A 15,214-nucleotide genomic window follows, 5' to 3' on the forward strand; every position below is an offset into this window, starting at 1 on the left:
ATGCGGGGGTAGATCTTCCCACCCACAAAGCTAGTGTGATACAATAGACATGGGCTACAGAACAGCCCCCCATCCCTGCTCCCCCATAGAACAGTCCCCCTTCCCCGCTCCTCCTCCTTAGGAAGTCAAGTAGAAGAAGTGTGAGACCCAAAGGAGAAGGGACATGAAAATTCAAATGCTGTGCTTGGTCCCACAGAGAAGCCTCTGTCCCTTGAGTAACTTTGAGCCTCTGGTTTGCAATCCATGTGGTCCTAAGGTAGTGGGTCTGAATGCTGACCACACATTAGAACCACCAGGGGGAGCTTTCAAAAAGTGCCCCTGCTCAAAACCAGCTTGTCTAGACAGACATCTGTAAAAAAAAAAAAAAAGGAGGGGGTGAGAATTTAACAAAGAGAAATGAAAACAAAGGACATGTACAAAGCACAATACTAGCTTTATTCATGATGGCAAAAAATGGAAACAGGACAATGGGAAAATATGGTTGGTTACTGGGAAGAGGCTGAAGGGAATTTCTAGAATGCTGGAAACGTTTATCTTGATCTATGCTGAGTGGTGTGTGTGTGTGTGTATCTATCTGTGAAAATAGGTGTGTGTGTGTGTGTGTGTGTGTGTATGTCTTTAAGATATACACTAAAGATTAGCTTACTGTCCACATCATATATGTTTTATGCCTTGATTAAAAAGTAAAATATAGAATATCAATGCTCTGGCCCTAGTCCAGAGATTGTAATTTAGTTAGATATTCTCCAAGTCCCCTGATGATTCCCTTGTGCAGTCAGGGTTGGAAAGCACTGTCTTCAAGAACAGGGCCAACCCAGGTACGTGCCTAAGGTTGGAGGGGCAAAAGTGGGCCCCCAGCTCACGTATGGGCCAACTCACCAGGGTTTACCACAGCGAGCACTTGTTTTGAGTATCCTTTGCACACACACCTTTTGGGGACTGGTGGTGGTCCTTGGCTGGTCAGGGGTCTTCCCATCGATTTTGTCAGCATGTGGTAGAGCTCAGCAGAGAGGAGCTTGGGATCTGGGGACGGTCTCCCCTGGTCCTAGGGTTGTGAGTATGGCCACATGTGCTGTGGGCAGAACCTTAAAAGGAGCAAGCAAGGGTCTAGTATTGGGGGAGAATCTGGCAAGTGGAACCTGAGACTGGCAGGGGCCCGTATCCACAGCTGGGGCGGGGATGGGGACGGGCTCTCTCAGAACCCTCCAACCAAGAGAGCACCGCTCTTCTTGTGAAGGGGAACAGCTCCCACATTGGGACAATATTTGCTGACCCAGCTCTCACATTGATTCTGAGGGCCAGCTTGGGCTTAAAAACACTTGAAGTTTGGGTTGGCAGAAAGTACCCCCAGCACCTTTTTCCTTCCTTCTTCCATTTCTTGGCCAAGGCTGAAAGGTTGGCATGCTGCCCAGCTTTGGTTATGATCCTGGAATTGGGGAATTCAGGGGGTGGATTAAAACAGCCAGGTGGTAGATTCATCAATGAACAGACAAAGGGGAGATCAAAGGATTAAAAATACATAGTGGGTGTATTGTCTTCCTGGACAGAAGTGAAGGGGAAATCTTCATGTAACTGCCACAAACCCAGGGCCAAGGAATAAAATTAAAATGAAATGTTCAATCCCTTGAATACTGTTTCTAGGAATCATATTGCTCATTAGCTGTGGAAGAAATGTAATCACAGCAGTAAGGAAAAAAATCAACTTCAGGAATTTATGTGCAGATGGAAAATGTTGATAGTGGGTCAGTTGGGTCTTTCTAAACAATAAGGAGGAGACCTAAAGGAATGTTCATGCAAAGTAGGGATAACCAATGCCTGGAAGGCTGAGGCAGGGTTAGGTGTTAAGAAGCAGAGTATTTAGAAAAAGTCACAGAGTTCTCTCTGGCCTTCAGATAGAAGTACCAATTTCACCACTGACAGTTTTCAAGTCAAAAATATTTTGAAAGGATTTCCTAGCTATGATGATATAGAAATAAATGAAGGGAAGGAATCAGAAGGAAGCAGTCTAACATAGTAGTGTAAAAAGATAAACTGAGGCATAGTAAACATTTAGAGTTTATTTGCGCAAAAATCGATTCAGACCAGTTAGCCCCAAACTAAAGGTGGTTAGGGGTGCCCCACCAACAGGAGCTCAGGGAGAGACTCTGGTACAGCAGACAGGGAAGCAAAGTGAGGAAATTATTGATTGGCAATAGCCCAACGCCTAGTTGGTTGTGTGTGACTGGTTGTCCTTAGGTTTCAGTTTTGTAACCTGAGGCATTACGGGTGGATTTGGTTTGCTTCTCTTACAAAGGGGGTGGCAGGGCATACACATGCAAAGATGGCTCCTGCCTGTGTGCACAGGCCCCAGCGGGGCCAGCAGAGAGTAGATGAGACTGGGACACCTGGTAAGGAGAGGTGGACCTCTGATGCAGAGGGGGTGGGAGGGCTGGAGCTAGGGGAGGGAGTCCCTCATCTGCAGGAGCCTGTGGGGCCCCCACCTGTCCACACCAAGCCTACAGACCATGAGCTAGGTCACCGTAGACAGCCAAGGGAAGAGAGACCCAAAAGACAGCGCAGCCAATCACATAAAGAGCCTTCTGTGCTCTCTGTGCCTTCCACCCTGACGCCAAATGGCTGTACCCTCATAACGAGAGAGGGCTGTATGAACAAGGAGACCATGCCCCCCAACGCTGGCCTTAAAGGTATGTGCTCCCCGGCTGTGCTGGGACAGGGAGGGAGGTTGGTGGGGTCTAACTCGAGTGAGAGGTAAGACCTGGGATGAAAAGTTAGGGAATCAGGCTGAGGTGGCATGAGGGGAGGCTGCCTCCTAGTGGGGATGTAACAGAATTGCCAGCGAATGCCAAGGACCCTCCTGTCCTGGCTCCTGCCCCCAGGAGCTATTGTCCCCTCATGTCTAACTCAGCCAGGGTCATGTCTCCCAATGGCAATGCTGAGACTGGAGCCTGGAAGACTGAAGCCTGTCACCAGCAGCCACATCGGGGTGTCCTCTCTGTGGTTGGAAGGCTAGGAGACCCGATGCGGGACTCACAGTGTGAGCTGGTTGGTTTCTAGTTCCCGAGAACCTTCCTCTGCTAGCACCGTGGAGACGAGGTTAGCTCCAGTCCTGCCCAGCACAGGAGAGAGGTTGTCAGAGCTGTGGGTGGTGTGACAGCCCAGACTAAGCTGAACCCTTTGCCCGAGCAGGTGTGCCAGCCCATGTGGTTGGTAGAAGCATGAGTGTGATTGAGCAACGGAGGGATGGTTCTGGTCCAATGCTCTTGGTAGAAGCAGCCTTGTGGGAAGAGGAAGGATTCCAAACCAGCCCTGCTCTTGCCCTCTCTCCCTTCAAGTTCTCTGAGGGGAACACTTGATCCTCAGACCCACCCCCAGCATGAGAACAGCTCAGTCCCAGGGAAGGTCAGGCTTCTGGGGCAAAGGCACCTCCCTGTCAGGTCAGCCTCGATGGCAGGCAGGCAGTTGGCTCTGACCTGAACTTGCTGACACTGACCTGGTCTGTTCTTGGCTGAAAAGTTTTCCCACTCGGGCATTGCCTCTTGGACTCTGGCCTTTTATTATTATTACTGTTGTTGTCGTTGTTATTTTTATTTATTTATTTGAGCGCAGGGGAGGGGCAGAGGGAGAGGGAGAGAGAGAGAATCTTAAGCAGACTCCCCGCTGACCATAGAGCTGAACCCAGGACTCGATCTCACGACCCTGAGATCATGACCTGAGCTGAATCAAGAGTCGGACGCTTAACTGACTGAGCCACCCAGGCGCCCCAGACTCTGGCCTTTTAAACCCATCCTCAAGAAAAAGCAACTTCAGACTGAGGAACGTGGATCTAGAAAAGGGATTTGTGGAAGGCTAGTCAGGGGAGTGACCTGGGCCACATCTTGCCTCTCAAGGTCTGTGACTCCCCAGCACCCTGGCTCTCCTTTTCTCCCCAGTCAGGGTCCTGCTCTTCAGTGTCCTTCACTGCCCCTCCTCCCTCTTCCCCACCTCTCCTAAAGGATTGGAAAAATCCTTAGAGATTTTTCAAGTAAGTAAATTATGCATTTTCAGGACTCATTCTGGACCCTGCCTTCTTTCTATACTCTGTATAGGTCGGCTGGCGTGCCCTCGTCCTGTTCAGTACCTCCACACACTCATGCCACTTAAATTCATGTCCAGCCCAGACCTATGGTCTCATTTATCCACTGGCCCATTCGATATCTTCATTTGTGTGTCTCACGAACATCTCAAACTCAGGATCCCTCAAACTGAACTTCTAATCTTCCTTCAGTAAATCCTAATGACTCTAGCTCTAAAATACATATCCAATGTATCCACTTTTTCCCCGTCTCTTCGGCTCCTACTCTTGCTTGACCAGCATCTTTCCCACTGAACTTGCCTTGGCCATTTTTTCCCTGGTGTTGCCTCTTAATGTGCCTCACCTCATTCTCCAAAGAACAACCAGAGTAATCTGGTTAAACTGCAAATTAAATCATTTTAGTCTCATATGTGAATCTCTTAATGGCTACTTACTGTATTCAGAATGAAATCTAATGCTGTACTATAACCTGGCCCCCATCTGCCCGTGCTAGCCATGAGTGCTGCTCCCCTGTGCCTTCCATTTCTTCTCTCCTTCCAGGCACATGGGATGATTGCATACCCTTGAAGTGAAGATAGGACCACAAGACTTGCTTTGGGCAATGAAACGTAAGTAGAAGTGATTTGAAAGCCAGTGCGTGACTATTAGTGCACTTTCTTCTCCTGCTACAGTGATTAGGGAAACCAGTGCTGATACTCTAGGTGCCATGAGACGGAAGCAGCCTGAGCTCCCGGCAGTACATGCAGAAGAGCTGCCCTGGGAAGTCTGCCAAAACCCACGTGGACTTTTCATGAGTGAAGAAAAGCTCCTGTTGTGAGCTTGGAGGGTTTGTTTCTGCAGCAAAACATAGCCTATCCTGACTGATACGTTGTAGAAAGAGGGGTTACTTGTGGCAGTCCTCTTTACAACAAAGCAAAGGACAAAGGGTTTTCAGAAAATGTCCTTGTTTTTCATTAGACTAGAAAAAAATTAACAATGGCTCTTACTGATTATTCACAGAAGGAATTGCAACAAATCCCCAAACTGGAGTGGATTTCTGGGTGATCCAAGAAGCAGGCACATATGTATTTTTGGCAAGTAATGACACACCTAGTTAACCACTCTGGGTGTAGATGGGCAAAACTGGATCACCATTGCGGAAAAAGGAGGAAAATATAAGTGAAACTTTACAGAGAGATTATCTGATGTGAGGGAAAGGCACCTTCGGTGTGTTTAAATATCATTTAAAGGTTAAACATTAACCAGGAAAGACCTACTTTCTTCCCATCACCCGGGCAGTAACACCTGCTTCACTTTGTCTTAAGTTTAACATATCCCAGGAAGGATCTGAATGCTTCAAACTTGGCTGAAAAGGAAGGAGTTTGTGGGGGATACATATTTTCCAAGCAGGAGTATTTCCTTGTCTCCTGCTCAGGCTCCTCTTAACCATATATCTTCAATGACCGGCAGTGTTTAATAAGAACTTAATTAGGAGAGAGAGAGTGAGAGAAAGGGAGGGAGGGTGAGAAAACAGACAAACGGGATGGATGGATGGAAGGGAGGAAAGGAGGAAGGGAGGGGAGATGAGAGGGAAGGAGGGAGGAAATACACCTGTAATGACATTGGAACGTGCAGTCTCAGTGGAAGGGGAAGAGATGACCACCCTTCCTGAACACCCCTTAAACACACAAAACAGTAGGGTTTTGTTTTTTATTTAAACCCATAGTGACCATACTTTGGGAGCCTCAGTTGAAATGGTATGGTCACTACCAATGAATGTAGTGACTTCTCAGCGAGCTGGCCTCCAGACACAGTAACCAGAAAAAGGCAATTCTCAGAGCTCATCTCCAGATCATGTGAGAAATCATTAGAAGATATTGAAAACAAGACTGCCCACACCCGTTGGCTCCAGGGCCCTGCTAAGGCATTCCTTTGGCTAGGGTGCCGGTGTTATGCTTCAAACTTCCCATTTCTAGGGACGGAGATGTCCTACTGGACCTCTCCAAGGAACGGGCATCTAGAGCTCCATAGTCATGTCCTTATATACAAGCACAGTAGGGCCACATTGATCAGACAGCACTCTCTCATCCTAGACTGTGTGAGATCTGGCCTAGCCAATCTCTTCTTTTTTGAAGGACAAGACTGTGTGTCCACCATGAAGTTCAAAATCCCTACAACTGAGTCAGTCCCGTTCTTGCTCATAGGTAGAAACCCGAGTCGTGGCTCCACCTACTGGGTTCTTTGATGAGGCCACTGATGGTTTCAACAGATATTTGGCTGAGTAGAAGACTTCAGGCTGGGCCATACAAGCCCAGGTTCCTGGCAGTTTGAGAGATCCTAGGAGTTTTCCTTTGGGGAAATGGATAGTGAGATGGTTTTCCAGACCAGTGTGGGTTCTTTTTGGAAGGAGGAAGCTGAATGTCCTTATTTAAGCCAGATCCCACTGCGTTTATTTCGGCATTGCCCACTGGACATTCACGCTGGGCTGTTTGTAGGATGGTGGTCCCTTGCTGAGTCATCTGATTGTTTTCAAACAAGCCTGGGTCTCCTTCCTGAGGGAGCCTTTGCTCAGACCCCCTGAGCTTGCCCTTGTGTTTTACTGGAAGACTGGCCTCCTGGTGGAAGGTTTGGATGCAGCGGTACATCTCGAGGTGCGTGTGCCATGGAGACTCAGGGGCCTGGAGACAGCCTCCGCCAGCCTCCTCCAGCATCCCCTCTGCCTCAGGATGTGCCTCCTCCAGGGACAGCGAATGCCTTCTCTCCTTGTTAATCCAAACAGGACTGACCATGGACTCCGCAGGAACAGGCGTGTACCCTCCTGACAAAGCAAGGCACAGCAGGGTCACCACTGGAACGAACATGGGCAGCTCTCACTGGGGGGGTCTCAGAGCTTCCGAGCCGTAGGAATGCTATCCCAAAATGTCAAGGAAGCGAGGTAGTCAGTACACTGCATGTGTGCACATGGATCACACGTGATCCCACTTGCATATGCTCACACGTGTATACTCCCTCCCATGCCCACACATTCACACCCACACAAACGCTCTCTAACATACACACACTCATGCACAAGTATTCATTCATTCACCAAGTATTTATTGAGCACTTATTACGTGCCAGCCATTATTTATTCTAGGTTCTGGGAATATGGCAGCAAACATTGAGACAAAAATCCCCATCTTCACGGATATGTTCTAGTGGGGTAGAAAGACGTAAGCCAACGAATATATTATAATAAAATTGCAGGTGGAAACCAATGCCATAAAGAAAAACTCAAGCAGAACAGTTTACTAATAGACTCCAGTTCTTAACTGCAGTGAGGGAGTGACCCCAGCGTTCCGACTGAAAGAATGGGAGGGACTCACATGCACACTGGCCAGTGGAAAAGAATACTCTTCACTTACGGGGTTTTGTGTTCTGGGGTTCCCGTAATGGGTTTACCGCCCAAGGTGGAGGAGGGAGGAGCTGCAGCTCCTTTTGGAGGACTGGTCCCTCGCCTTCTCCCATCCCACAGACCCTGTTCTGGGAACACATTTACAGCAACTCCTGCTTCTCCGAATTGGCTGCAGGGATGAGGACCCAGACCAATGTCTCTCTTCTTTCTCAGGGACCTGTTTTTACCACCTTGTGGCACACGACAGTTTATGGTCAACCTTGGTGGCAGAGAGGGTTGTGGGAATGCCTGAAAGGTGTTCCAAAGCCTGCAGTTAGTTGCCTCTGAATCCTCAGTGGAGCTCCCCTGAGCATTCTGGCATTTGTCACGGCGGGAGGCCCTGCATGCAGGAGGGGAGAAACGGAGGTGCTGAGGTATGAAGGCAGAGGGAAGGCCCTGAGCTCCGGGTCTGGGAGTCTGAGAGAAGCAGGACTGGTGCGGCCGTCTCTGCCAACAGTGGAGGGCCTGAAAATGTGTTCCCACTTCAGGACTACCAGATTTTTCTCAGCATGACAAACATGGACACCCTTACAAAAAGTCAGAATGTTATGTGCTTATTTGAGAACAGAGGGAGAGGGGACGTGATGGGAGAACGTAGGAACTAGTATCCTCTCCATTATGTCCGCGTGGATGGGCAGGTCTTGGTTGCAGAGAGGAGCCTCCTTAGCTGTCAGTCCCAGCCTGGGGTCCGCAGGGGACAAGGAGAAAGACAAAGTGGGAGGGACACCTGGACCCCGACCCCCACATAGATACTGCTGAGTGGCTGACCTCGCCTGGGAGTCAGAAGTCTTCCCTGACAAAGCAGGGTCTGACCAGCCCTTCCGGCATTAACTTGCCTTAACTGACCACCTGAGGCTAGCTAGGGGGCCAGCGCACTGAGTTACAGAGTGTGGGAGAAAGAGCCAGAGGGAGGGTTGGGGCAGGGAGTGGTAAGTTCTGTGGGGCATGTCGACTTGGACTGTCTTTGGGATGTGCCCATTACATGGATCTGTAAGTCTGAATTGTGGGTCTGTTAAGCATGGTACTTGCATTCGATAGTGGTTTAATTTAATATTTGCTGAATGACTGAATGAATAAACACGTTTGAGGATGGACTAGGGCTTTAGGAACCTTTCAGTGTATACCCTGCAGAGATGGAGGGCTATTTGGCTGTGCCAGTTCAGTTCAAACAGAACCCACTGGCTGGCAACAGCCCAAGTAACGGGAGATGAGCACCTTCAGCTCCGGGATACCACTTTGGTCTCCAAAAGGCAGCACTCTTCCTGCCCCGGACGGTGATGTCCCTCTGGCCCCTGATTCCTTCCCAGCTGGCCTAGTGCTGGGCGGGCCACTCCATGAGTCCTGAAGTGTACAAATAACCACAGAAACCCCCAGGCACAGCCTTGATCTTCCCACCTCCCCTGACCCATTCATTCCTCCGTTAGAGGGAAGGGCTGGGATGGAGGCTTATGCTAACTTCCTCCAGGAATAAAATCTGAGTTCCCAGAGGGAAGAGGCATTCTCCCTCTGAGGCTTCTGTATCTCACGCCTCCTTGGAAGTTGTTTGAGACAGTGATAAGCAAGCTCCGTGAGCCTCCTGAGTCCCTGAGTCCCTGAGCCCCGCGCTTCCTCTGGCCCGCTCCAGGGCTGTCGGGAACACCACATCGGCTCTCTCCAGAGCCCGTTTCTCAGCTTTGCAGGAGGTGAGACCCAGCGGGGAAGAGCTCCCATCGCCCCACCTGGCCCAGCAGGGGGCCAAGCCACCGTCCACCAGGCAGAACAGTCTGGTCAGGTGAGAACAAAAGAGCTGAGGCCAGGTATGGGCCGGCAGCTGGCCAGATGCCTGCCTGAGGCCCCTGGAGGGGAACCAAGCCAAGCACAGCGGCCCGGAATGGGCCTCCCCGCCGTGCTCTGCTGGCATCCCTGCTCTTTCCCACCGGGAGGGCCCACAGAGCCCCGGCCCCACCCTGGCCGCAGCCCACCACCCATTGCGCCCACGGCCAGCCCCCCCCCCCACTTTTGCCCCCAGCACCTGCCCAACCCTACCATTCGGGAGCACCACCAGGTGGGCCTGGGCCGTCTGCTGCCTTCGCAAGCCTGCGTACTGGGCTCGCAGGACCTGGATGCTGAGCGGGGGCTCTTTCCCCGGGGCCTGCGTCCCGGAGCCCTCAGCCATGAAGCAAGACCCCAGCTGCAGGAAATGCGGCCCGGCAGGGCAGGGGCAGGGCAAGCCCTTCATCAGGATCCGGGAGAAAAGCAAACAGTGATGGGCGGGGCGTGGGAGGGGCGAGAAGGAGCAGCGGGGGAGGGGGGGAGGGGGGAGTGAGGGGGGCAGGTGGAAAGGTAAGGGGAAAATGAGGGGGAGAAAAGGTAAGGGGAGTGAAGGAAGGTGGAGGGGAAGGCAGGGCTAAGTGGAAAGTAGGGGAAGGAGTGAAGCTACGGCAGGGGGAGGAAGACAGGTGAGGGGAAAACGAGGTGGGGAGTCATGAATGAGGAGGGGAAAGGCAGGAGAGGGGAAGCGGGGAGGAGAAGGAAGAGTCAGAGGGAGGAGGAAGATTGGGGAGCAGGAAAAAAGGGGTCCCCAAGAGGGAAGGAAGGAACAGAGGAGGAAGGTGGTAGGGCAAAGGGGGCTAACGGGATGAGAGAGGAGGGAGGAGATCAGGGCAGGTGTAGGCAGGGGGAAGGAGGGACCTGGAGGGAGGGACTGAGGGGCATGGGGTGAGGGAGGAGTAGGGGAGAAAGAGCAAGGCAAGCACAGCTGCTCGGAGTCCTTCTGGGTGCCCAGGGAGGCCCTGGGCTCCAGGTCCTTCACTGCTCAATCCCAATGTTTAGAGTCTAATTCCCAGAGTTCCTGTTTCCGGGCAGAGCCAGAGCCGATGCTGGGCTGTGCCAGGTGCCTGCTCAGCTCGCACCTCTTGGACTGAAACCTGGACTCTCCTCAGCAAACCCGTCCGTTTGGTTTGCCTTGGAAAAGCGCACCCTCTGCAGCCTCACAGAGCTGGTGCCTCAGGGATGTGCACGCGGCAGCCATGCCCGAGGGAACCCCAGCAGGAAAGGTGCCCCCAGGTCTCCACTCACGCACCACACACAGCCCAGGAGAAAGCCCAGCCCCAAAGCCTGCCCTGGGGACAGAGCCCAGGGGAGCCCCAGCTCTCTGACATTTGCACCAGCCTCCTTGGTCTCAGCCTTCTCCAGCCAAGCAGGGAGCTGGTGTTTCTCTTACCCATGGCGAGGTGCGCCCTCACCCCTGCTGGCCAGCCCCACCGGCTCTATATCCCTTTGGAATCCTAGACCCTCTCTCCCCTGCACCAGCTTGGATCTATCCTTGTGCCATTTGGTCAACAAAGTCCCTTCCTATCTTGTCCTAACATGAGGCTTGCAGAGAACCAATTTCCCAACACCTCCAGAGGCCCTGGAAAGAGGGTAGTGGCTGAATTCTAGGAGCCGTTCTGGAGCTGAACTGCATGGGATCTAGTCACTGGGTGTGGGAGTGAGAGTAAATCTCCATTGGGCAGTGTGTTAGTTTTCTAGAGCCGCTATAACGAAGTGCCACAAACTGGGGAGCTTAAACAACAGAAATGTGTTGTCTTAGAATTCTGGAGCCCAGAAGTCCATGATCGAGGCATCAGCGAGGTTGGTCTTTTTCTGGGGACTCTGAGAGAATCTGTTTTAGGCCTTTCCCCTGGCTTCTGTTGGTTTGCTGGCAATCTCTGGTGTTCCTTGGCCTGCAAAAGCATCACTTGATCTCTGCCTTTATATTCATATAGTGACCTCCCTGTGAGCCTGTCTCTGTGTCCAGATTTCCCCTTTCATAAGAACAGCAGTTATGTTGAATTAGGACCCACTCTAAGGACCTCATCTTAACTCAACTGAGTTAAGTTACATCTGCAATGACCATATTTCCAAATACAGTCACATTCTGAGGTACTGGGGTTAGAACTTCAACATATGAATTTGGGGGGACACAATTTAACCCATATCAGGTAGATGAATGGTAGTTCCAGTCACAGAGCTAGGCCTGGGAGAGGAGCAGACTGGAGTGTGGGAGAGGAGAAGGGATGTGTTTTAGATGGTGTATTAGGGGTGCCTGTGGTCTTTGGGTCATCAGGAGGGAATCAGCAGCTTGGTAGAGACATGCAAATGTCGTCCTTGGTGAAAATGATACAGTTCGTTATTGGAAGAGTTGAATCGTGCTGCTCTGAATATTCACGTATAGGTTTTTCTCTGAATACTTGTCTACAGTTCTTCTGGTGACTCTTCCTAGGAGCGGAATTACTGAGTCATATGGTTGTTACCTGTTGTTTTCATTGCAAAACTCCCTTGGCTGTAAGTATATTGCATTTTGAGGATATTAAAAAAATGTTTGCATTGTATGCTTTGGTTTTTCTGTTGATACGCCAAGAACTCTGCCCTGGAAGAGGCTGGCCTTTGCAAATTGGTGTGTTTGGTGTTTTGGAAAGGGGATCACCGTTTATAATTTCTTATCATGCGATGACAGAATAACTCCCTGTCTAAAAACAAGATTTCGAGAGGCCAGGACACCGTCTGACCTTTTCCCAACACTATTATGTCAGATGAATGAAAAGTCCAGGATAAAAATGCATGAAAGTTTCCCCAAATTTGTTTTGCTGTGGCCTATCAGCATCATTTCCTGTGCAATGAGGACTTTATGTAATGAGCTGTGGAGGCGGTGTGGTGACCGGGTCCCGGGAGACATCTCCCACCAGAACACTTGGGTTTTCATCCTGGCTGTGCCACTTACTGGTTGTGAAAACTCTTTTCTTAATCCTCCCCGTGCCTCAGTTTCCCCATCTCTAAAACGGGCCAATAATAGTTACCATTTACCCATCTGTAAAATGGGGCTAATAATAGCACCTTTATAAGAGTATGAAGTCCTTAGAACAGTGCCTGGCATGAGGTCAGCACTATAAGACCTTGTTGAAGGCAAATTTACAGATTGGTCCAGATAATTACAATACCTTTAATCAAGATAATACGTTAATAGTACAAGTTCTTCTAAAGAAGGATCTTGTTGATTTTAGTTTTGACAATAGGAGGCCTAAAGAATATTAAAGAATATTTCCCCCCCCCCCCAACATAAAGCATATAAAAGCTATTGAAGGAACGCTCTGGGACACTTAATTAATAATTTCAAATACCTAAAAAGATATATTACAAAATTTAAAAACAATTTTACTAATGACAAAGCACAATGTGCTATAAGAATAACAGCCTCCACCTTTTGGCTTTGACCTTAAGATTCAGTTCATTTAACATGTATTCATTCAACAAGTACTTATTCAGTTACTACAATCTTCCAGACTCACAAATCAATCAGTGCAGAATAGCAAATTCAACAGACATTATCTTCATGGAACTTCCAATGCAGTTTTGGGGAAAGAACTGTATTATTTATGATAATACAATAAGTAATTTAAATTAAATAATGCATATATAGCATTTGGGGGAGTTCCCAACGTTTAGAATGTATGTAATAAATGTTGCCTATGATTATTTATTGTACCAATAATGATTATCATTTATCCAGTTTATTCACCAGTACAAAAAAATCCATCATCTTAAATTAAAGTTGCCTGCCCTCTAGTGGGGACTTTGAGTCATAACCACACAGACAACTGGGAAAGGTTGAGGGGTTTTGGTGTTTCTTCTGCTATTTAATGAGCTCTGGCTGGTTGGGATGCCCAGCAAGGTATCAGGCCCCACAAGCCTATAACTTCCTTCAGAGGGCTTCTTTATGCACGCTCGGTGCTATGCGACCTCACCACCCTCCCTGGGCCCATCTATGACTTGTCAGTGACCTATGACGTGGCCTGGGGTAGAAGATCTACTGAATAGGCCTACCCATACAGGAGGGTGACAGGCCCAGCTAATCAGCCTGCAAATAGAGCAAGACCCAGCCAATGAAACAGATGGAAAGTCTTTGAACCACGCTGGTGGCAGAGCATCAGGGCCAAGAATGCCTGCTACTGACCAGGCAGGGTTGCCCCCCATTCCCAAAATATCTCAGTAGTGGCTCCAGGCAAGTCCAAGTGGGTTTTGTGACCATTGCCTTGTTCTTATCTTCCCTGAATATCTTTACCATAACCCTGAGTTAATCCACATAGATCCAGTAAGGCAAAGAGCCTTACCAAAGATGCTTCCAATATGCTGTCCCATTTCATCCCTGCCAGCCTTCTGAGAAACAGGTATTATTACCCCCATTATAGGGGCTCAGAGAGGTTGTCTGACCTACCCAGGGTGCCACAGCTAATAACTGGCAGCACAGAATTTGCACCCACTTCATTCTGCTATCAGAGCTTGAGTTCCTTCCCATAACCCATATCCCGTGGTACTGAAAGCTGAGTCTAATGGGAGTATGAGATTAGATATTCCTTCACTTTTTATTATTAGCAAAATCCTATTTTAAAAATAACTTGGTTAAACAACTTTAATCAGGTTCTCAGATAATGTTTTGTATGAGCCATAAAAATAAGTTAATATCCAGGGGAGTACCTGGTAGAGTATGTGATTTGATCTTAGGGCTGTGAGTTCAAGCCCCATGTTGGGTGCGGAGGCTTCTTAAAATAAAAAGTTGAAATAATAATAATAGTAAGTTAAGATCCAGGAACAATTTGATCCCTTGTTCCATAATCTGTAAATTTTCCTTTAATCACCTCATCCTGAATCTGATCATTGACTGAAAAGTCTTCCCTAGCAGTTTGGGCCCACATTCTTGGGGACTGTTTTCTGCTTTATAGTGTGATGGCTGCAGTCCGAACGTGTTTGAACTAATTTGGGGGTTCTCGATCCTGACTGCACAGTAAGAATCACTCGAGTAACTTTTTACAGCTTCTTATGCCCGGGCTTCATCCCACACCCACTGGATCCAAATCACAGAAGGAGGGGGCGAGACATTGGTACTTTAATACTTGCCAGGTGCAACCAAAGCCAAGAACCACTGAACTATTTCAATAGTTACTTAACAAGCTGCCTAGCTTTGGAGAAACCTTTTTCTGCTCACAGGCCTGGCAGGTCTGTTTGCAGAGATGCATTTATGTGGGAGTGCGGGGTGGGGGATGTGGAAGAAGGGAACCTGCTTCAGGTCTCAGTTTCCCTGCTCCGAGCCCTCTGTCCGATCTCAAGACAGGTATGTCCTCTTCACTGCGGCCTGTGAACTTGAGACCTGTTGCAAAGATTTGGGGAAGAAGAGAGAGCCTAATTTCAGAGACTTCTTGCCCAGACTGACCTGTCAATGTCACCCTGTCAGGTTACCCAGGCTATGAGCTTCTGCTTAGACTGTGTTGTCCAAGTCCCGTGTCTCTGCTCTGCTGTTCACAAACGACACCGTGGTCCTCTCCCTGGCATGTGAATTTGTGCACAGATCCAGATGTGTGCCCTGAACGTCAAGGATATTTACTGAAAGTCCTACTCTTCTCTGCTTCCGTTTCTACTGTTTCTAGTCTTACATCTGTGGCTTTTTGGAAAATGACTTTTGGATCCCAGCAGGTTTGGCTGATGACCCCTGGGCTTACAGAAATCACGTGAACTAGTCAGGTGAGAGTTGCTCAATTTGGCCTCACTTCCCTGTCAAGTTTTGACATCTGACTCTTTGTGATATTGTACTTATTTCTGATATGTATTTTAATGGGCTATTTCTGTGTTTGGGTGGATTTGGAGAGGTGATAAGGGCAAGAACACAAAGGCTTTTGAGACCCGAAGTCAGGTTAAACATTTGCTGGAACCTTCCATCT

At 49.1% G+C, this 15,214-nt stretch overlaps 1 protein-coding gene across 1 annotated transcript; it reads right to left on the reverse strand.

Moving 5' to 3' along the window:
• Window positions 1–5,799: 5,799 nt before the first annotated feature.
• On the reverse strand, window positions 5,800–9,919 carry C14H9orf152 (chromosome 14 C9orf152 homolog). Its single transcript, XM_036090876.2, has 2 exons — window positions 9,510–9,919; window positions 5,800–6,869 (listed from the first exon to the last, which is right to left on the reverse strand). The coding sequence occupies exons 1-2, from the start codon at window positions 9,700–9,702 to the stop codon at window positions 6,343–6,345; spliced, it is 720 nt and encodes a 239-aa protein (XP_035946769.1). The 5' UTR covers window positions 9,703–9,919; the 3' UTR covers window positions 5,800–6,342.
• Between the last annotated feature and the right edge of the window lie 5,295 nt (window positions 9,920–15,214).

Source organism: Halichoerus grypus, chromosome 14, assembly GCF_964656455.1.
Source record: "Halichoerus grypus chromosome 14, mHalGry1.hap1.1, whole genome shotgun sequence".
Classification (NCBI taxonomy): Eukaryota; Metazoa; Chordata; class Mammalia; order Carnivora; family Phocidae; genus Halichoerus; species Halichoerus grypus.

Excerpts from the sequence above, each read along its gene's own strand:
- C14H9orf152 (XM_036090876.2), bottom strand. The coding sequence starts at position 9,702 with ATGAAGGGCTTGCCCTGCCCCTGCCCTGCCGGGCCGCATTTCCTGCAG. Across the intron at positions 6,870-9,509 it reads CCTGGTGGTGCTCCCGAATG|GAGGGTACACGCCTGTTCCT; the intron begins GTAGGGTTGGGC and ends TTGCTTTGTCAG.